Source organism: Onychomys torridus, chromosome 6, assembly GCF_903995425.1.
Source record: "Onychomys torridus chromosome 6, mOncTor1.1, whole genome shotgun sequence".
NCBI lineage: Eukaryota > Metazoa > Chordata > Mammalia > Rodentia > Cricetidae > Onychomys > Onychomys torridus.
The window spans coordinates 128,997,722-129,021,553 of record NC_050448.1 but is presented as its reverse complement, the minus strand read 5'-3'; the positions used below and the strand labels follow the sequence as shown (position 1 = coordinate 129,021,553).

Genomic DNA, 23,832 nt, shown 5'->3' with positions numbered 1-23,832 from the left:
AAAGACAAATGAAGGCATCAAGTGCATAATGTGTTCGCAAACACATTGGGCTTTATTACTAACATCTCCTAAGAAAGATGACTAAGACCTGAACTCGAAACAGAGCAAATTAATTCACTGTGTTGATGCTGTGCTGGAGATAGAAAAGGCTCCGTTTGCCCTTGTAAAAATGTTATGAGTGCTTATGTTCATAATGGGGCAATTCATTATTGATCAATACCTCACAACTGAGAAGTGGAGACACTGGTTACTTTAGAGCTTTTGTGTGTGCAGTAATAGTGGTGAGGAGAGATACACAAATGCAGAGGTAGAGCCTGGGGTGTGTGCTTTAGAGGAACTGTCGTTCTGGGAGGAGAGCCCTGGGTCCAGTTGCTAAGACATTCTCATGAGGCTTACAATGTATTCAATCTTGTTATAGGATGTTATGGGCAGGTAAAAAGACTACTCATAGATAACTGAAAAATAGGTGTGGGGGTTAAAAACACTTAGGAAACCTATATCAAAATGCATGCTAGGTAGTGGCAAGGTGGTATTTGAGTAATTCTGATGACAGAGAGTGCTTGGTTTTATTCCCATGCACTCCTTGAAGCTGATCATGAGCCCTGCATCACCGCAACACATACTGGAGATAAGCAGCTTTTAAAAGATTGACGTTGTGCTCAGACCATAGGTTCAGACTGCCCTAGTTAGTTTCTGTTGCTGTGACGAAACACCATGATGAAAAGCGACTTAGGGAGGGAAAGGTTTATATGGCTGACATATAAAGCTCGCAGTTGAAGGACAGCAGGGCAGGAACCTGAAGGCAGGACATGAAGCAGAAGCAGGAACACTTGCTAGCTTGCTCCTTGTGGCTTCCTCAGCCTGTATGACTTATACAACCCAGGACCACCCACCGGGAGGTGGCACTGCCCACAGTGAGCTGGGCCCTTCCACATCAGTCATTAACCAAGAAAAATGCCCCACACACCTCTCATGGAGGCTGTTTTCCAGCAGAGGTTCTTCTTCCCAGATAACTATAGCTTGTGTTACAAGGTGACAAAAAAATCTAACCAAGACACAGCCCATGGACAAGGTGGCTCCCATATTGGGCCTATGGCAGCACATCATATCTGTTGGTTTTTTTTTCCTCCTCTTTTGGCTCTTTGCTCTTTGGGGGGCCTACCACCCAGGTCCCAAAGAAAAACACTCAGAGGCTTATTATTTCTTATGAATTCCTGACCTTGGCTTCGCTTGTTTCTAGCCAGCTTTTCTTAAATTATCTCATCTGCTTTTTGCCTCTGGACTTTTACCTTTCTCTATTTCTGTACACCCTTCTTTATTTCTTTCTCTGTGGGTTGCTGTGTAGCTGGGTAGCTGGCCCCTGGAGTCTTCCCTTTCTCCTCTTTCTCTCATTCCTAGATATTCCCCCCCTCTTTTTATCCTTCTACTTATTCTGTCTGCCTGCCAGCCCTGCCCATTCTTTCTCCTGCCTTGCTATTGGCCATTCAGCTCTTTATTAGACCATCAGGTGTTTTAGACAGGCACAATAACACAGCTTCACAGAGTTAAACAAATGCAACCTAAAAGAATGAAACACATCTTTGCATCATTAAACATGTCCCACAGTCTAAACAAATGTCATGCATCTTAAACTAATCCTCTACAGCACATATCAGGAGCAGACAGAAAGGGAAGAGCATCATGGACAGGGAAGAATGACATGAAGAGAGGAGGGCCTTGTAGAAGGAGGACACTATGGAGTGGGGAGGTGATCATGGAGGTAGAAGAACCTTGTGGACAGGGGTAGCGTCATGACAGGAACCCATGGCAGAGCAGTGTTTGGCCAGGAAGTAATGAGAAAGAAACTGGAGTGCCCTTCAGTCACCTAAAGACCTAACTAGTTCCGCTTTAGAGTTCCTTCACCAATACCACTTGGAAACTAGTACTTTAGCACGTTGACCTTTCTTTTCTTTCTTTCTTTTCAAAATTTATTTTATAGTTTAATGTCACATAACAGCCACAGATTCCCCTGTCCTCCCTCCTCCAGCCTCCCCCCCCCCCCCCCCCCCCAGCCCACCCCCCATTCCCATCTCCTCCAGGGCAAGGACTCCCCTGGGGATTCAGCTCAGCCTGGTAGATTCAGTACAGGCAGGTCCAGTCCCCTCCTCCCTTCACCCAGGCTGAGCAAAGTGTCCCTGCATAAGCCCTAGGTTCCAAACAGCCAGCTCATGCACTAAGGACAGGTCCCAGTCCTACTGCCTGGGTGCCTCCCAAACAGTTCAAGCTATTCAATTGTCTCACTTATCCAGAGGGCCTGATCCAGCTGGGGACTCTACAGCTATTGGTTCATAGTTCATGTGTTTCCACTAGTTTGGCTATTTGTCCCTGTGCTTTTTCCAATCTTGGTCTCAATATCTCTTGCTCATACAATCCCTCATCTTTCTTGCCGATTGGACTCCCAGAGCTCCACCTGGAGCATAGCCATGGATTTCTGCATCTACTTCCATCAGTCATTGGATGAAAGTTCTAGCACAACAGTTAGGGTGTTTGGCCATCTGATCACCAGACTAGGTCAGTTCGGGCTTTCTCTCAACCATTGCCAGTAGTCTATTGTGGAGGTATCTTTGTGGGGACCTCTCTAGCACTTTGCTTCTTCCTATTCTCATGTGGTCTTCATTTATCATGGTCTGTTATTCCTTGTTCTCCCTTTCTGTTTTTGATCCAGCTGGGATCTCCTGCTCCCCTAAGCTCTCTTTCCCTCGACCCTTGCCCTTCATCCCCCCCCCATCCAGTTTGCTCTTGTAGATCTCATCCATTTCTCTGTCGTTGGGTGATCCCTGTGTCTTTCCTAGGGTCCCGTTTTCTAGGTAGCCTCCCTGGAGTTGTGTAGCAGTCTAGTCATCTTTGTTTTACATCTAGTATCCTCCTATGAGTGAGTACACACCATATTTGTCTTTCTGAGTCTGGGTTACCTCTCTCAGGATGATTTTTTCTAGATCCATCCATTTTCCTGGAAACCTCATGATGTCATTGGTTTTCTCTGCTGAGTAGTACTCCATTGTGTATTTTCTTTATCCATTCTTCAGTTGAAGGGCATCTAGGTTGTTTCCAGGTTCTGGCTATTAACAAATAATGCTAGCACATTGATCTTGTGAGGACGGATACTGCTCATAAAACTGAATCTACCAGGCTGAGCTGAATCCCCACAGGAGTCCTTGCCCTGGAGGAGATGGGAATAGGGGGGTGGGTTGAGGGGAGGGGGAGTGGGAGGAGGGAGGACAGTGGAATCCATGGCTGATATGTAAAATTAAATTAATTATAATTTTTTTTTAAATTAAAAAAAATCACTGTACTGATTTTGTGAAACTCTTGTCAAGTCGTTTAAGATGATCTGGGAGTGGGTGTGGCAAATTGCAAAGGGTTTTCATATCCAAATTTATTCTATATAATTCACATTTTCATGTTAAATGTCAACATCACAGTATTAATTGCTTCTATATTAAAGTCACATCTTCATAACCTAACATAGCTTAATACTTACTTATGGATAAGTATATGCACTTGGTCCCCAAAAGATAAATGATATAGTTATGCCATGCTGAACTTCTTGTCCTCTGTACTAAATGAACATGTAGTGGAAATAATGCCAAGGTTGGAGCTGTTACTGTACTTTGCCTAAACCTCTGGGCTTCAGAATGAGTGATAATTATATATTAACAATGAACAACAGAGAAGTACTTGTTTATAGTAGACATACACACATGCACACATATACATGTGCACCCATTTAATAAAAGGTAGGTTTATTTTCCAGAAATTGTTTTGGCCTTTTGTGGCCCTTCTCTCCAGCTTTCTCTCAGGTCTCACATCACTGCTGTGAGGACCAGCCTCCATCAGTGCAGGGCTTGGTGGGATCCAATGGAGTCAGCAAACTAAGGCTTTTTTATCTGAGGGAGTAAGGGAAAACACACACTCTCTCTTGATGGTTTCCTTCTGACTTTTTCTTTATTCTTCTTTCTCCTTATTTTTCCTCTACATCTTTCCTTGTGTTTTCCTTCTCTCATTCTTTATCTTTTCCTTCAAACTCACTTTATTTTTTTTTCCCTTACAACTTACATATCCCAGCAAAATCTTTAAACCAATATAAAAATTACAATGTGGTTACATTCTGTTTTTCAAGGGAATGGATACAAGTAAAAACAGCATGTTTTGCATATCCCTTACATGTTTAAACATTTTATGTATTACAGGTGAAAAACAAGTTGTCCCAAGAACCCACATACAGTCATGCTCAAGTAACATGTTACAAATGAACAGGGTGTGAGCAAGCAAGGTATTGTCCTCAGGCAGTTAGTTCTGGCAGGCTGCATTTTCAGGTTACAAAGAAAGGACAAATCATTTCATTATTTATCTCAAAAGGTAATCTTTTAAGAAATCTTAGAAGAATCGCAAATCTAAACTCTTATACATGAAGAAGAACCAGTCAACTCTGTTTTAAATCCTCAGGGTGCATATCCATTCACCAACAGTTTTTTTTTTCTGTGAGAAAACATATCTTTACTTTTGAGGCACCTCTTCCCCCCCCCCCTCCTCCCCCCCCCCCCCACAACTCCCACCGCTCACCGTCCCCCCACCCCGCTAAGCTATGGCGGAAGTTTGGTGCTCCTTCCCAGCATCATACACTACTAAGTGCTGTGTCTTGTTTCCAGCTGTAGCTTCTTTGGCCAGGAATCAATTCATAGAGTCCAGAGGACTGTGAAACTCCTAATATTGTGAGATGTGGGGGCATGAATATGTTTGGCTGAGGAGGCCTACTATTCCCATAGATACGTAAGGGCCCTGCCTTCCTCAGCCTCCATATTAATCAGCACTCTCTAGTCTTCATCCTGGTTGACCTTTTTACCTTCTAGTCCATTGTTTCAGCTTATATGTTATTTATTCATTAGGCATCAGAGAAAATCTCAAGGGAGTACAGAATGTGTAGGCAAGTGTGGCCAGCTATTTTAATGTTGAGGACCATGGCTAAATATAAAAATATTGAATATAAATAAATGTTTTGGGAAGAAAATATGGGTGAAGGGTGACAGAACTGATAGTTTGTTGCCATAACATAAAATTGGGGGTTAGGAGATCGCACAGTCAGTAAAGTGCTTTTTGGTCAAGAGTAAGGACCTGGGTTCAATCCCCAGCATCGATGTAAGAAGCCAGGCATAGTGGCTATGCTGATTAGGTTTAACTATAGAACTGACCATCTAGACTCACCTGGGAAGAGAGTTTTAGTGAAGTATTGTCTAGATCAGGTTGGCCTATGGTTATGTCTTTGGGGGATGATCTTGATTGTTAGGAATACCCACCTTTCTCTGAGCAGGGCATTCAGGATTGTATGGGAGTGGAGTGGGGAGCAACTGAACATTAGCATGCATGTCTGTGTTCATTGCTCTCTGCTCTTGACTGTGAATGTAACATGGTTCAAGTTGGCGGCACCTCGACTTATTTGCAGTAGCCTAGAATTGTGAGGCGAATAAGCCCTCCTTTAAGATGCTTTTATTGGGGTATTTTATCACAGCAGTGCTGTGGGATGGTCTATCTGTGTGCTGTGAATATGTGTTGCTACCATTGGTTAATAAAGAAGCTGCTCTGGCCTATGGCAAGACAGGTTATAGCCAGGCAGAAAATCCAAGCAATGATACAAGGAGAAGAAAGGCCGAGTTAGGGCAGACACCATCCAGAAGCCCAAGGAACAAGATGCCAGCAGACTGATAAAACCAGGGCCATATGGCAAAATATAGATTAATAGAAATGGGTTAATTTAAGATGCCAGAGCTAGCTAGCAATTAGCCCAAGCCATAGACCAAACTATTTTGGCGCACGCCTTTAATCCCAGCACTCGGGAGGCAGAGTTCGAGGCCAGCCTGGTCTCCAAAGTGAGTTCCAGGAAAGGTGAAAAGCTGCATAGAGAAACCCTGTCTCAAAAAAACAAAACAAACAAACAGAAAAGCTGGAGAGATGGCTCGGAGGTTAAGAGCACTGACTGTTCTTCCAAGGTCCTGATTTCAATTCCCAGCAACCACATGGTGGCTACTACCATCTGTAATGAGATCTGGGGTGCCCTCTTCTGGCCTGTAGTTGTACATACTGCATATATAATAAATAAGTACATCTTTAAAAAAAAAATCACCAACAGTTTTTTATCAGGAAGCTGAGGGCAGAAATGGGCACAAGGAATCAATCATCGCCCCTTCTTAGCAAGAAAGGCATGTCAGCTAATGATAATTGGACTGCTTTGTTCTTGTTCCCTGACCTTAATGAATCTATCACTCAGCTCTGTGTCCTTGTGAACATTAGATTTTTTTCCTAAGGTTTTGTACTTCAAAGCTATTATCAAAACAACCTAACCTGAAGTCATTTTAAGGCTTTGTTTTAGTATGGTGCACACTGAAACCTGTGAATACATCTTTCACCATCAGGATTAAAAGAGCTTGAGCCGACCTGGCTCTTGGGACTCAATTGTTTTCCTTAGTCATTAACCTAAACTGCAGTCCATGCAGCTCCTTAAGTGAAACTCATAGGCTCTGGATGTGTGATGCTTCCTTGTATTTATTTTCAATCATCAAAACTCTATTTAAACTGATGTCATCATCATCATCATCATCATCATTATTGTAATACAGTACAGTTTAAGAAGAAATCATCTTCATAATAATCCACAGGTAAAAATGCCCAGTAGAATGGGATATTTCCAAGAGATGATCACACTGCACTAAGGGCATGGCCATTCACACCATACCAGATACCAGGGGAAAAATGGGAGCCCAAACCTGCAAAGACACAGCAGAAGCAAGAAACCTTCTGGGGCCGAGGCTCTCCAGGGCCTTGCCTATCTGAGATTCACCCAGCAGTGTTGTATTTCCTGGTGGGCAGATACCCTGAAGTCAGTTGCAACCTGATGCAGCTCTGATGTGGCCACTGGCAGTTTCACACTTGTCTCCAGGGGTGGTCTTTTTTATCAGTAAATATATTTTGTAAAATGAAAGAAAGATAAAGACATTTAGTCAAGCCAAACAACCTGAGTTTTTGCCCTGGAATCTACATGGTTGAAGGAGTGAGCCAACTCCCTCAAGTTGTCTTCTGACCTCCATATGCTCTGGGGACGTGGAGCTGTGTGCACAAAATATAATTTTAAAATGGAATGAGAACTGCTTGCATGTTGTATTGGCTTGGCTTTAGCATTTTATGACCACTGGTCAGGCTTAAATAAAAGACACCCCTACTTCTCCATCTGTTCTTTTTCCTCCTCTTCCTTTTTCTCTTCTCCTCCTTTCTCCTTCCTCTCCTTTTCTCCCTCTTCCATCTGAAGTCACATGGTATTCAAAACTTGAGACATCACACTGTTGCTTCTTATCAACATCATCCCATGTGAGCCTTAAACTTAAGTCCTAAAACTTTTTAGGAGACTATCTGTTTTTTTGGACCAAGCATCTATCCTTGGCCCTGCAGTCCAGACCAAGATAAGTTGATGTTGTGTTAGGTGTTTTAGTAAAACTGAAGTCAGAAAATGACACCTCACCCCCCCCCCCAAAAAAAAAGATGGTTTCACAGCAGCCACTCAAGGGGACAAGTTAGCATGAGCAGACATGGGACAGAGTCCCCTTGGCTTTCATGAGGGAAGGAGGTAAATGATTCAAGTTTTCTTTAGTTTTTGAGACAGTTCCACGTAACCCAGGATAGCCTTTAACTTACTATGTAGCCAAAGATAATCTTAAACTTCTGAATCCTCTTCCTCTGCCTCCCTTCCTGAGGCCTGGACTTACAAGTGGAACTGCACCTGGTTAACAAGGTGATAGGTGTGGATCCAAGGCTTTGTGTACACTGGGCAGGCATCTACCAACTGAGTTTCATCCTCACTGCTGGCACTTTAACTTTTGTTCCTTGTTTCTGCCTTCACCCTGTCTTCCTAGCTCTGTGTAGCACAATACTGCTTTAAGATGCAATGGTATTGGCTCTTGAATTGCTAATGTATTGCTAATAATCAGGTCCTCAGCAACTGAGTGTTTGCATTTAATTCTTTTTTTTTTTTTTTCTTTTTCTTTTTTGAGCTGAGGACGGAACCCAGGGCCTTGTGCTTGCTAGGCAAGTGCTCTACCACTGAGCTAAATGCCCAACCCCTGAATTTAATTCTTTAATTCCTCTGTTGTTCATCAAAATAATCTCATGACAAGTCATAAATTTGAGTTCCTAAGATTTTGAAGAACAGACAAAGAAAGCCCCTGCTGTGAATTGGAATGTGTCCTACAACGTTGGGAACGTATCCATGCAAGACATCAAGGAACTTTAAGGGTGACTATTATTGACAACTGCTTCCTGAATGATTAGTGCCAGTGTTCTGGGAGTTAGCTGTGGGTGGAACTGATGTATGGTAAATGGATGAGTTTGTCCCCTAACTCTGACCTGTGGGTTCAGGGACACAAGCTTTTCTGCCCCTTTACTTCTGTAAAGGTCAAGCAATAAAGGCTGACTCGTCAAGAGTGGGTCCCTCAACCTTGGACACCACAGGAGACAGAGAAAGGCATTGTAACTTGGGTAGAGGATGGAGATGTCCTGTAATTACAACTACTCTCAAGGTTGAGTGTATACACCGTGTTCAGCACAGTGCATGACTCAGTCACCCTGTGCATAACCAGCTTGTAGTTTTGTTTTGGAGCCCCTGAGCTCTGAGTGGAACCTTCAGTTAGTCTAGATTCTGGCAATAGTCGGTTTTAGCTAATTGCTATGCTTTCCCTGGTTACAGAGGCATTTAGGAACGCCACTTCATTAAAGCATTAAAAATACTGTGGGCTCAGTAATTTCATTTACTGGGTCAATAACCCGTGATATCTAGAAGAAGATTTAACATAGTTTAAAAATAATTATTCAAACAAGATAAGGATTTCAAACTATAATTACCATAGCAGTAAAGGAACAGGGGACTCCAAAGCCAGATAAATATTATATCTAAATCTTAGTTCTCATTCTTATAACTTTCAGGGCTTATACTTATCTGATGGTAAAGATCACAGAAATCTTCACATTTCCGGCAAGGATGTATCCTGGTCATAGAAATGAAAGGTTTTACTTAAAAAGCACAAAAGCACTTAAACGAAATATGCAAGGCAAACACCCTGTGGCAGCTTCTCCTCTTCCTGGTACTCTGTTTCCTGGGAGCATCTTCAGAGTTCTTACTCGGTTTTTCTTTCTAGGAATTTATATTTTTGTTGCTACTGTACGTTAGATTTCCTTTCTTTTTCCTGGTGTACTGTTAGTGAGTTTGTAAATCCATGTCACAGCCACCTACCATTTTACCACCTCTTATTAATTCTAAAGTTTTCTCCTGACATATTGGTAAGGAAGATCATGATACCAACTGTGGATGTTGAGGATAGCTTTCCTCCTTCCTTGATTCTGCATTAATACCTTTTTTTCCCCACTGAAGTGCCAGGCTTCCCATCCACATTGAGCAGAACTTCCAGAACAGTGTTAAATGGTGTCAGTGGACACTGAAGTCTTCTTTCTTGTCCTAGTAGCAATGTGTGTGTATCAGAATGTCATAGTCACGTTCCAAACCATTGACTCATGATTTCCTATGGAGTGGGGAGGGAGAGTTTCCAAATCCATTCCTGACATTTGTTAATCAACATATGTAACCAACTTCACATTGAATGAACTTTCATCCTGGTGCCCAAGGAGGCCAGAGGAGAGCATCAGGTGCCCTGGAACTGGAGTTACAGATGGTTGTAAGCTGCCATGTGGGTGCTGGGAACTGAATCCAAGTCACCTGCATGAGTAGCCAATGCTCTCTACTGCTGGCATCTCTCCAGCCCTCACTATATTTCATGTATTTATATATAGGCTGTACAAATTTACCCTCTTACAGCAGTGAGTAAGCATTCCTCTTTCCTATATCCTTACCGCCATTGTTATTTGTTTCTCACTGATGAGTGATTTCCTGCCCATTACACTCTGCTGCAGTTGAATGCAACATGCTGTAGCACTGTGGCCGCTGCATGCACCAGTTTCCTTATTTTCTATGAAAAGCCTGGATTGTATATTAGCAGCACATCCTGAGTTATCTTCCTCGAGGAAGAGGAGAATAATCCATGGAGCAGTTACCTCTAAAACTGGAGCATGTTCAGTGTTTCCTGGTCATAATAGTAGAATATGAATTATGTCCATCATCCAGGGCCTCAGTGGAAATCTTGTTGGGGTTTGAGAAGACTCTTATGTTGCCTCCCATTGTGGAGATAGCTGCCTTCTTTTGCAGCACGCCTCAGGATTAAACAAGTCTGTACCTTTGAGGACCTTCAATTAAAGGGAAATGTGTCATCGATGGCAACCGAGAGCAAGCTTTGTGTTGGCTGTTGTAGAATTATTTCTTGACATTAACGTTTTTATGCAGCCCCATATTAAGTTTTATGCTTGTATATAATGCCACCAGGTAGAAACCAAAGCAAATGCCACATCCCAATTCCAGAGAGAGTCAGAGCCAAACAGTGGGTTATCAAATCTGTATTTTTATGTGCCATTCCTTGTCATGTGTGATTTAAACACACAGCTCCTGGAAGCTGCAAAGCACAGCTTGGTGGAGGGACGAAGAAGGATGCCTGGCAGCCTGGCTTGGCGGAATGGTGTGGATTTCTCTCTAGAACCATCTTCCCCGTTCTTGGCACACAGAGGTGACTCCATGAAGATGGAAACCACTTGCTCAATCACTCTTGAAACAAGGGAAAATTAAGATACATCCTTTTCTTTGTCAAGCAATAAAAACAATGCCAGGTTGTTAATGTGTCTTTTGTACCTTTCACTTGAAAGACCTCAAAGAGCATGCAGGAGAGCAAAGGCAGACTCTATTCCCTGATGGCGTCATTATACATGGAGAGGCTTCTAAAGCTAAAACTCTAAAGACACTGGGGAGACGTGGAGTGGTAAATGACAGCAAAGTGAAGAGCGTACCTCTGGGGCTTTGTCCAATGTGCTTTGTTCTGATTCATTCAAATTGGGTGATGAAAAGCAAGGATCTCATTTGTTTCAGTATTAAAGTGGTAAATTAGCAATCATCAAGTCACTAATTGTCCTGTAAGGCGTTGAAGGTGCAGGAGGCTGTGGCTCCCCATTTTTTAGATCACATTGTTCTGGCTAAAATGAAGCAACCATTAGAGAAGTGTAAAACAATGCTTTTAATAACTTAGGCTGGTTAGAATCAAACGAGGTTTTTTTCTCCTGAAGTATTTATTGAAGTGCCTGTTGTTATTTGACATGGTCATTTTAGGTTCCAAGCTGTAAGTGGAAATTCATATCCACATATGAAATAGAGAGGGGTGAGACTCCTCACCGTGTCTCCTCCCCAGCCATCTCTGCTGGGTGCTAGGGTTCGGATTAGCAGGGTTGGTCAAATTTCCCTTAGTTTTTGGGTGACCTTTTCTAATCCCGACTGTTTCATAATTTAGTGTTTTGACCTTTGTTTTCTACAGAGCGACGTTAGTGATGAATGCAGAGATTTAATGACTGGAAGTAGCTGACAGGTGACCTTTTGTCCATGACCATTCCTTTTTGCTGGGGAAACCAAACTGTTTTGTAGATTTTATTTCACAGATTTTAATTGTCTATAAGCTTGTTCAGAGGGAAGAGAGTAAAGGTTAAATATTTCATTCTTCTTACTGATTAAAATGTAAAAGTGTTGGCAGTTGTCCCAAGAGATCATTCAAAAAGGGTAGAGTGATACGTCAGGTTCACACGGAGAGAAGTCAGGGAACTTTCCAGAAGGGCTGCGGAGGAAGTAGATGAAAGGTGACCAGAAAAGTGAGCTAGCCCACCCTCCTGCCTGAAGTAAGCAGGTGTGTCCTGTGTGTGCACACTCATGTGAAGGCAGGTGGGGACAGGCAGAGGCAGGTAGGGGCATGGTGGAGAAGGCAGAAGATATAAACCACCACCCTGTCTCGCTATCAGGAAATTCTTGGCCAACAACATGCTTAAAAATATTGATTTTTGTGTTTGTGCACATGGGTGCATGTTCCTACATGTACATGTTGGGGAAATATGCATTCATTTGTGTGTGTATACATGTGGACACCAAAGGTCAGCCTTGGGTGTTGTTCTCAGGAACTGTCCAAATTGTGTTTTTGAGGCAGAATCTCCCAGTCTCTGATTGGCTTGAAACTTGCTAAGTATTCCAGGCCCACTATAGAGCCCAGGTCCCAGCTCAGTCCACTTCCCTGGCATTGGCATTAGAACATAGGTCTCCATCCCTGCTTTGCTAGTGTCCGTGTGATTCTAGGGAACCAACTCAGATCCTCATGTTCTCATGGCAAGCACTTTATCAGCTAAGTTAGTGCCCAAGCCCTGTAGGTACATAGCATAATACTAAGTAACATTTCAAGGGTTTGCTATAAGTATGTGAAGGTTATTGCATACACTTGTTATTGTAGTAATTCTATTAACATATCCCATATATTAATGCCCCATTTCTTCATGCAGTTGTGAGCCTAGCTCATGACACCTAGCATATGCTTCTCTTTTCAGTTTGATAGTGCCCACTGGACATCAATTTTCTCTTAATTTATTCAGCTGTACAATGGAAAATGAAAATAAACTAAATAAAATCTATTTTGAGGGCACATGTCTTGAATCCAAGCCCTTAGAAGGCAGAGGCAGGAGGATATCTCAGAGTTTTAGGTAACCTGGTCTACACAGAGAGTTTTTGTCAGCTAGGGCTATATAGCAAGTCTGTCTCAAAACAAAATGTCTCTATTGAAATCTTGGTATAGTGACTCAGGTCTGTCTTACAAGACTCCAGACAGAGGCAAGATGTTCACTGTAAGTTCCAGGCCAGCCGGGTCTGCATAGTGAGTTCCAGTTTAGGCAGGCTACATAGGAAGACGCTGCCTGAGAAAGAAACAAGCAGGCAAATAAAAACACCTATTCTGAACATCATGTTTGATTACATAACAAATAGTGAAGAGAAGACCTGAACTGTGAACTGTCAGTCATAGCCAAGATGGGCAGCTGGAATTCATGTTCCTCTCTCAGGTTTATTTCTCTCTTTTGGCTGCCTCCTCCTCCTATGCCCCAGCCAACAGTCCAGAAACTCTTCTTCTTGTAGGAGATGAAATATCAGGAATCATTTTGGTGGGAGATGTCTTACTTTTGGAGGCCAGCCCTTAAGCTTCTGATATTTCTTGGGATAGATGCTGGCTGACCATAGGACTTCCCCTCACATATCAGAGCTGGGTACAGAGACTAAAGTTTACCCTGATTAGAACTTCAAAACAACCTGTCATTCAGTGCCTTGTGCAAGATCACTACTACATGGAAAAATTGTTTGGTTGTCCAATAGATGTCACCAAATTTTTAACTGTTCGCCAACTGAGTATTTATAATGGCTTGGAGTTGGTGTAATTTTGAAAAGGAGGAAATACTCAAAACAAATATAGAGTTGTTGCCATTTTATAAGTTAATATTTTAGAACTCAAATAAAATGAAGTGTGTGGCAGGTGTGGTTTGTTGCAGGAATTTTGATCATACTGTGACACTCCAGGACTGTTAAATCAAGTTTACATTGAATCAGAGGGCAGAACTAGGGACTAGCTGACCAGAACTGACCATAGAGAAGTCAACAATTTGGGTAGAGAAGACGCACAGGAAGGAAAGGGCAAGGACCTCACTTTGGGCACTTCTTTTTCTGGTTTTGGGACCAGTGAAGACACACCGGTGGGTCTCTGGCCAAAAAGCCAAGTTGGCTGGTTGCTTCTCAGCTTCTCTGATGTAACAGGTTTTCATCCCCATGTCTTTCTTCCAAGTCTTTGTTGGTAAATAGAACAATAGAGACTTAGTTTAAACCTACATATCTCGGTGAGGCAGAGCTGGGGCTGTGGGACCAGAAGGCCCTTCAGGCTGCATTCTGAGTGGCCAGTGAGGTGTTGATGTGGGACCATGGGGCCATAATCAATTAAAATATCAGGAGATTAATGTACAGTTGCTAAGCCGGCAGAAAAAAATCAGTAGTTTTCTTTGCATGTGTGTGGTGTGTGTGTGTGTGTGCGTGTGTGTGTGTGTGTGTGTGTGTGTGTGTGTGTGTGTGTGTGTGTGTATGTGTATGTATATGTATGTGTACAATATGCACATAGATACACATAGAGGCCAAACAACAACTTCTAATGTCATTTCTCAGGCATACTCTACCTTCTTTTCTGAGACACAAGGTCCCTCATTTGCCTGGAGCTTACCAGGTGTGCTAAGCCAGTTGGCCAGTGCACTCTGGGATTTGCCTGCTTTTGTGTGTGTCCTCAGTGCTGGGGTCACAGGCACACATCACCATGCCCAGCATTGCTAATCTCTTAATTGGTCCTGGAATATCAGACTCTATGCAGGCACTTTACTTTACCCCTCCCCCATTTGTGGGTTTTCCTTAGCAGTGGCATAACTGCCAGAAAGGGATTAGTTAAATATATCTGTGTTCTTCATCCAAGCAAAGGATTTGAAAAGATGTATTGATACAGGAGACAAGATCCAAGGGGCATATTATTTTTAATGAAAGTAAAAAATATAGAGTCAATTCAACTGAAAAGAATTTGAAATTAAGATGGAAATTGATGGATTGGACCAAATAAGTCTTAACCAAGATCTCAAGAAATCCAGACCCTCAGTCTAGGAAGATAGAGTCACTGTTTACTGCGACAGAATGAAGCCATGGAGACATATGTAATACATTTGTATTCAAGGCTCCCAAATCAAATATAAATGAGCACAAGAGACAGCAATGCACTTAACAAAGAAAGCTGAGATCAAAAGACATGAAGACAGAGGTAATAAAAAAATGGGGATAACTAGGTGAGACAAGTCTTGGCCAAATCAACCTTGTGTACCTAGTCTCTTTCTTTTGATCATGGCTCTTCATAGTTTGATGGTTCCTTCACATACAAGGATGCATACCTGGGAACATGGCATGGCCAAGTCCTCTGACAGCTTCCCACTCTGATTTGGAAGGTTTTGTCTATCAGCTTTTGCTTTCCTGCCATACTTAAAAATGGTTCCCAAAGCTTTTGGTCAGTAGAGCTCTGAACATGTCCACTCATGTGTCCCTGAGAAGTCAGAACTAGGCAGGATTGGGGTCAGTGATGCACCTGTGAGAGCCCTGAAGACTCTAGTCAGGGTGACACTGTTATTCAGTGAACAGTGAAAAGAAGTGATCAGTTCAAAGGTCATCTATAGCCAAAGCCATTGCACTGAAAGCCCTCTTCTCCATTACATATTTTTCACACAAACAACAAACTGTTGTCCCCACTGTTGGCCTTTGAGTTGTTAGTCAGCTGCTGACCTCATAATCTGCACAGCTGTGGCTTCCCCGCGTTGTCATGGAACAGATTGGAATGTCTTAATGGATCGCTTTCAGAGGTTACAGTTGTCAAGTGAGACCAGCCTGCTGATTCTTATTAGCTAAATTAAGCTGTGTTACAGCAGAACTGGCTAATTCAGTATAATGGCTGGGAAATCCAATGCAAATTGCCACATTTTATAGAACACATCCAGGCTTTGCCTTCTGATTTTTTTCTTCTGTGAATGCTGTACCCCAAATATGGTTTTATTACCTATTTAAGGACCTTTTTGGAATGGTCAGTGGAATATAATCTTGCTGCCCTTATGCATGATAGAGTCAGAGCAAGCCATGCAATACATGGTTTCTAATAGGCACTGATGTGCATGGTTCAGATGAGCTGGGAGGACTCAGTTGTGGGTAATGGATGTCAAGCCCTACTCAAAATTACAAGAAGATTTCACTCTTCTATGTTGTCTGAAAGAGTGTAGGCTTCTAAATGACAAGGTAATACGTTAGACAATGCCTGACCCTAAGTCACTACTTTGTGCCTTCATTTAATAAAGTCTTTATCATGGAACTGGCCTAGAAACCCCGTGTTCAAGTGTCTTAATAGACTCATCACTTTGGGCAAACCTCTTCTACCCTGGGGTCTCACCTATCAGCTGCTTACTGCAGTTGATCAAGGAGATATACAATTTCTTCATCAGTGAGTTGTTTTTAATAGTGCCACACATAGCCCAGACTAACCTCAAATTCTCCAGATCACTAAGGATGACTCATGAACCTCCTGCCTCTACTTCTTAAGTGCATAGATTGCAGGCATCCATCACCATCCCTATTGATCCCAGGGGTATTTATTTTAAAGCTTTATTTATTTTTTATTGTATATGTGTATGCATGTATTTTGGAAGTATATTCTGTGCATGCTGAGTGCTCACAGAGGTAGAATCAGGTACAGGATCCCCTAGAGTCACAGATGGTTGTAAGCCACCATGTGGGTACTGGGTACTGAGTCACTGCTCTGTGCAAGAGCAGGAAGTACTTGGAACCATGGGGCCATTTCTCCAGCCCTGATTGCAGTGTTCTAGGCATATCACAGAAGGGCCTGTGTGGGTCCAGTAGGTTGTGTTTTCTCTAATTCTTAGTATTGATGTGTACATGTTATAGGAGTAAAGAGAAAAGAAAGCAAACAAGGTTAAGCCAACACTTACAGTGTTGGCTGCAGAATACTCCAGAAAGTACAAAGACATTTATCCAAGTATTTTTTATAGAAGAAAATAAATCAGATAATAGCTGGATGCCCAGCAGTAGGCAGATAGATACATTATGGCATATCTATATAATTGAACAATGAGCAGGCATTAAAGTTTTCTCCAGTGATTATTTACTGATATGAGAAAAGTCAACACAAAATTAAAAGAAAAACAAAGGCACTCAATGGTGTAATTGGCATCTCTCAACCTGCCTACAATAGCGTATGTAGAAAGAGGAAAATATTTATCATTGTTGAGTGATGGATATATGAATAACTTCAGTTATATTCTTTGTTACCTTTCCAAGTTCTTCATAGGGAGCCTGAGTTTCTTTTATACTCAGAGCAAGACAAACAGTTAAACAGTTTGAGTAGATTTGATATGAGATGTGTTGTAGTAGTCTTTACTCTAGGCATCTCCCACCTGCCTACTCTGGAATGAATTTTTATACATTGATACAAATATAAACTATTTTTATATTCCTGTTTAAAGATAATTTGTATATTGATACAAATATGGAACTATATAATGTATACATATTTTTACTATTATTTGAAATATTTGTATATTGATACTAATGTAAATTTATACCGGTCATACTGTATATATGTTCTACTTCTGTTTAAGATATTCTGTATACTGATATATATTTAGGATTATTGTCATATTGCATATTGCACTATACATTCCTACCTCTGTTAAAGATATTTTGTGTATTGTCACAATTTTAAAGCCATTGTCCTTTTACTGTACATTTGCTTACAGACTGTTTGCCTTTTTACATGAAGCCTTAGTCCTTAGGTTGTTTAGGTAGATAAAACATATAGATTTATGGGCCTACTCGTGGTTTTTGGGGGTGCATTAGCACTTTTTAGCCAGCAGGAGGCATTAGTATAGCTCCAAAGCAGGGCCTATTGGCGACCTTGGCTGGCAGCAGTTGAAGGCAGGAGCCAAGATGGCGGGGAGCCAGCACTCAGGGAGGAGGGGGAATGTCTTAGTTATAGAGGTTTTTGCTGGTCTGGGGACTAAGCTAGGGAACTGAGACCAGAATAGTTGTTACCTTTTTTGGGAATGGGACCATGTAGGTGTTCCCTGGTTATATGGAACTTTGTAGGTGGGTTTAGGTACCTGCCACCCAGGGAGGAGGCTGAGGGTGGGAGCCGCCCAGGTCTTTGGAATTTGCCCCACGTTGGGCGCCAGAAATTGGTGAAATTATTAAGGCCACTCCACGTAGTTAAAAGGGAGATTTATTTTGTGAGATAACTTACAAATGAAGGGATAGGTAGGTTGTAGGGTCTGGCAAAGGTATGGTGCCATCCAGCAGCATTCTCTGGAGAACTCTGCTGGTCTACCTCCAACATCCAGGGTCCAGGAACCTTAGAGACCCCTCCCATCTCCATCCTGTGTCTTCAGCATCCTCTCTCAGCCCTGCCTTGTAGGCATGACTGTTACTGAAGCCTCAATGGGGGTTGAAACTTCCAGGCCAAGGCTGGAATGCTACCCACTACACAAGCTCCTGGTTTCCCTTCTGGTTTTATTTCCAAACAACTTCCTTTAATCTTAGTTCAAGGCTGCTGTAGTCTTGCATGGCTGTGGCAGAAAGCCTGTCATTACTATTGACTCCTCTCCCATTCATGTTTACCTTCACGTGTTCCATGTCTGGACCAATCTGGAATATACCCACAGGTTGTCAGCATCTGGCCCTCATCATCACTCTGGGTGTCCTCCCATCACTTCCTCTTTCTGGGTGGGAGCAGTGGCTTGCTCTCCCTGTTTTAACCCTTTTTTCTTGTGGTCCCACCTTCCATGTAGCAGCCAACATTGTTAAAACACAGCTCAGGCCATGTGTTCCCTTGTAAAAGCTCTCCATTGCACAGGAAGTCATAGCACCCATGATTTGTGGCCACCACCTTTCTGACCCTAATACCCACCCATTGTGTACATGGCTCTCTAGAGCACATTGTTCTTCCTCACTGTCTTCTGCCTCAAAGTATTTGCAGTGGCTTTTGCTTAGGTATCTCTATGGCCGGTCAGTCCCTTTACTTCATTCACACCTTTCTCAGCCGTGCCTTCTGGTGGCTCTCCATTGCTCCCAGGTGTGCCCACACAGACACACATGCACTAGTACACCTCCACATGCATGAATTTCCACAATGTATAAATTTCTCTTTTATGAACTGATCACCTTTGAATATATTATAGAGGATGGTGATACATGATGTGTTCATGTACAGAAGCACAACCAATGTAAGCTTCATGCCATCAGGAATTCTTGTGTGTAAGTTCTTAGCTCAGTTGTACCTCTTGGAACTGTATCTGCTGTATGGGAGGCACCCAGAAACTGCTGTAGGGAGCACCATTGACAGGAAAGGTGACCAGTGTGGTCATTACCCAGGTGGTTTGCTGAGCTGCGTTACCTAGCATTTTTTCTAGATTGCTACAGCTCGACTGAGCCTGCTGGTTAGCTGACATGTTTCCTCTTGATTGCTTCTTCTTTCCCTCTAAAATGGTTCTAAACTAATCGGGAAACTCCATTTCTTCCCTAGTATTTAGCTCAGTGTTCATTTTTTAAAATTAGTTCTTCGAGAGTTTCATACCTGTTTTGACCATATTCTTCCTAGGTCCACTTCTTCCTACCCACTGCTAGCAACAGAGCTACCAACAGTTCTTAGTTGCTGGGGAGAGAAAGACCGTTTTCTTTAAGAGTGTAGACCCTGGTAAGTCAAGTAGAAGACTACACATCTGAGAATATTTAGGTGCCCTAAACTTGTCTTGAAGTATTAAAAACAAGATAAAAAGACATAAAGTGTTCAGACTCTTAATAATTAAGATTATTTTAAATCCATTTATTTCCTGATTTAACAAATTGAGCAACCAATCTATCCAGGGCCCTCTGTTGAAGTCAGAGGCAAAAGCATTATTCTTACAAGACTTCACTGTCTAAAAGGCAGATTTGGCAGGGGGAAAGTTAGGACAGGACCCTGTTTGAGAGAAGCCATTCTTCAGTAGGCACAAAATACATTTGGGTTCAAATTCAGTATCAAAAGGTGCAGTCTTATAAGAGGTGGATGAGAAAGTTGCACATTGCCAAAATGTTTTTCTTTTGCTGTTTGAAGATGAAGTAATTTCTTCCTGTGAGAAAGAAACAGCAGCCGGGAGATGGTGGTGCACACATTTAATCCCAGCAGAGGCAGGTGGATCTCTGTGAGTTCGAGGCCAGCCTTGTCTACAGTGCAAGATCCAGGACAGGTGCCAAAACTACACAGAGAAACCCTGTCTCAAAAAACAAAGAACAAAACAAAAAAAGTGAAAGAAACAGCAAAAGTAATGTGTGTGATTATTTTATTTTATAGTTTTTTTGAGACAGGGTTTCTCTGTGTAACTTTGGTGCCTGTCCTGGAACCCACTCTGTAGCCCAGGCTGGCTTTGAACTCACAGAGATCAGCCTGTCTCTGCCTCCCAAGTGCTGGGATTAAAGGCCTGTGTCACCACCACCCAGTGATTATTTTATTATTTAGAAAACAGAATAATGCAAAGAGCAGGGATCCCTGCATGTGAGTTAGAAGATGCAGACTTAGTGGGCCTGAGGTGGCTTAGAGGTTAAGAACATATCCTGCTTTTGCATAAGACCTTAGTTTGATTCCTAGCATCCATGTCAGGTGGTTCACAGTGGCCTGTGGGTCTGTCTTAGAGGATCTGATTCCCTCTCTTGGTCTCCATTGGTGTTTATGTGAATATGCTCACACACAGAGAGATATACACATATACATATATAAATAATAAAATAAATGTAAAGTCAAGGAGATCCAGACTTTGAAGATATAGGCTTAGAAGTTCTAATTTAGAGGATTTGGATTTAGAAGGTGTGGGCTTGGCTCCTCCACTGGAATTTGTATTAACCACAAGCTGTGAACATCATTGTTTTGCTTTTGAGTCTTGTTAGTTCCATTGGGGAGCTTTTGAGGCTTTCAAGATGTGTGCATTCCTCTCCATGTTCTCAAGATAAGCTTTTCCTTGTCCACCTAAAACCAATTTAAGCTCAAAGGACCATTGATATGACAACGTGGGGATGTTTAAACATCTGTGCAATATCTTTGCTGTCTTAAGGGTGTCTGGTTGTGTATGTCTCCTTCAGGCCTGCCTCATCTGTCTTTTTCTCACTTTTATCAACTGCCACCTGCTGATGCATACATATCACCAAACTACGGCACACATGCCAAGATATGTAGCGCTGGAGTTTCTTTTATAGCCACCATCCTTATTGTAGAAATCAAATAGTTTCATATTTTCTTATTTCATTTGAAATTACAGGTCTACACTTACAAAACTCATCATTTAGAGTAAAAATGAATGACTATTTTTCCACATAATTTTAAACTGGCATAAGGATGCAGAAAGTAATCATTTTTCAACAGTATGTATTTATTTTTCAATAAAAGCCCACCGCCAACTTGATAACCTGTAGCAGAGACTGCAGGATCAATGTGTCTCAGAGATAATTCCGTACACAGTACTTATGCAGGAAGCGACACTTCGGTGCTCAAGAACTCATTTGACCAGGTCTTCCCTTTTTTCTCTTTCAGCCTCTGCAGCTGGACTGTGGCCATTGTGCCATTGTGTCGAACTCGGGTCAGATGGTTGGACAGAAGGTGGGAGAGGAGATAGACCAGTCCTCCTGCATTTGGAGAATGAACAATGCCCCCACCAAGGGTTTTGAGGAAGATGTTGGCCACCTGACGATGGTTCGAGTCGTATCACATACCAGTGTTCCTCTGCTGCTAAAAAACCCTGACTATTTTTTCAAGGAAGCCAGTGCCACCATTTATGTTATTTGGGGCCCTTTCCGCAATATGAGGAAGGATGGAAATGGCATTGTGTACAACATGTTGAAAAAGACAGTTGATAACTATCCAAATGCACAGATTTATGTGACCACAGAGCAGCGGATGAGTTACTGTGATGGAGTTTTTAAGGAGGAAACTGGAAAAGACAGGTGAGTCCTCTCTGAAATAGCTTTGTTGACTTTTATTGTCTTTTATGGTGACTCTTTGCTGAGTCCCTTCACCAGCTATCAAATGAACAGAGTTATTTTTTAAACCAATTGCTACGTGGTTTTGATTATTATGATTACTGCATGATCTGACAATGAGGTCCTATTAATTCCGCCCACACTGCCTTCTGTTCACTTTGTTTTAACAGGTTTGAAGCTCTGAAAAATGGTGGAGAGTTCTCCAAAATGTCTTTAGATCTCTTCCTATGTAGCTCAATTTGTTATTGATTAAATTGGATTTTTGGCTAAAAGAGGACATCTTCACATTCTGTTTCAAAATACAACTACTCGGAGATTTCAGGATTTTAATACATCTTAACTGGGAATTGTGGCTCCTTTCACCTCCTTGAAACCAGACACAGAGTAGACTATTGATCCTCTAATATGATTGTGTAGATTTGTGCATAGTAATATCCCTGTGATCTTGAATACGACACTAAATAAAATACCATATTGACATTATGTATTCCTTAAAGTCTTTAGCACTTGGATTCTTAAAGAGAAATGAAGTATAAATGTCCTTTGCTCAGTTATTCTAAACCATCCTACATTTTCGTTGCATGCACTTTTCTTCCCCATTCCATCAATCACTGTCCCCACCTTCTCTGCTCAGGCACGTTCTCCTCTTCCTCATCTTCCACTTCCTCTCCTGGCCCCCTCATGGCTCTCACTTCTCAGGCAACTCTACCATCTGCTGGTTTTCCTGCCTCTTTAGAAAGAACCAGAAAAGTGATGTAAGCAAAATTACAAACCGATCAATCTTGGCTGATATTCAGCACTAATAAAGAATTGCTGAAGATGATTCAGAAACCCGTGCCTGAAGCTTTAAATTATATGTGAATTTTGCTTATTTGTGCAATACTATGAATAAATTGAGCTTCGACTGTAATTGCAGTGCTAACAGTCTGATTTCCTTAAAATACATGCCTGTCTTTTACTGCTCAATATTATCGAATAGAAAGTTGTAAGTATTGGGCAACTGGTTGTGGAGAGTTGGCATTTGCTATTTCCAGGTATAATTTAAATGCTTATTATACACTGACAATCATGGCAGGGGACTTTTCGTGGTCTGTTTTTTCAGCTCACTCTCCCCTACATGCACCCCCAAGAGTGCCTTTTTTAGGTTCTTAATAAATGATAAAAAATATATTTGTATTTTATCACATACATTCATGGACACATGCACACACATATACACATGCACACACACACAGTCATACACACACACACACACACACACACACACACACATATACACACACGTACACACACATACACACTCAGGTAGACCAGTGGACCTATTGATAGTGTGGGCTGATTTTCACTTAGCATTTCTACTTCTGGCCCCCTAGAACAGTTTCACCTGAAATGCAAGACAGAACAACACTTTAACATGAGTCTCTCTTCTGCAGGAAGAACCTCAAAGGTTAGATCCAAACTGGTATAGCATAAGCCATCCAAAAAGACAGGCAGATCTTGTGTTTGCAAGAATTGCACTCACGTGTAGCTCCATTTGGTATGAATATGACCATTCTCCTGGGGCTCAGAAACCTCTGGTCTTTCACTAGCCCCGAGCAATGCAATTAATTAGATGTATTTGGTTTTTCATTAGAGCTATCCCTTAGGGTACCCCTCAGTTACAATGATAAGCCTGAGGATCATTGGGGGGTATCAGAGAAGAGCTTAGTGTGGTATTTGTTCCTGGTGCTTGAATCACGTTGGCTTTTTACTGTGAGCTTTCATTGAGGCCGCTCTGTCACAGAAGCACGGCTGTAGAGTGATTAGAGAATGGCATTGGAAGGCTGTTTTGTGTGTCTGTGGTGAGTAAAGCTGCTTCTAGTGTCGGTTTTGCTGCCTTGGTAAAATCAGTTTTCAGATATCTATCAATGGGGTTACCAAAGCTAAAGTTCTTTCAGAGGTCAAAAGATTTGATGGTACGCATTTACTTCTTTTGTTTTCTTTTCCCATGATTATGCCTTTCCACTGTTACTTCACTGTGTTGTACACAGGAGAATTAAAGTCTCTAATTTCTTTAGAACTCAGTAGAAGGGATGACGAGTAGAATTTGGCTGGTCAGCATGCTGTTGACAAAAATGACCTCAAAGGCTTCCGTCTCCATTATGATCTAAGTCCAGCCCTGCTTGTGCGGAGTATAATGATTTCCCATGGTTCTCTGGCACACAATGACAAACTTCAGACATTAT

At 42.0% G+C, this 23,832-nt stretch overlaps 1 protein-coding gene across 2 annotated transcripts in view; it reads left to right on the top strand.

Moving 5' to 3' along the window:
• The window catches only part of St6galnac3 (ST6 N-acetylgalactosaminide alpha-2,6-sialyltransferase 3), a 516,606-nt gene that overhangs the window by 288,544 nt on the left and 204,230 nt on the right, over positions 1-23,832 (top strand). The window contains exons 3-4 of one of the 2 annotated variants that reach the window (XM_036191010.1): positions 21,162-21,571; positions 21,778-22,092. In XM_036191010.1, coding sequence (XP_036046903.1) covers positions 21,162-21,571; positions 21,778-21,856 — 489 coding nt within the window. In that variant the 3' untranslated portion in view covers positions 21,857-22,092. Of the gene's footprint in view, positions 1-21,161; positions 21,572-21,777; positions 22,093-23,832 lie in introns of those variants that run through there. The other variant, XM_036191009.1, reaches the window with a different exon arrangement.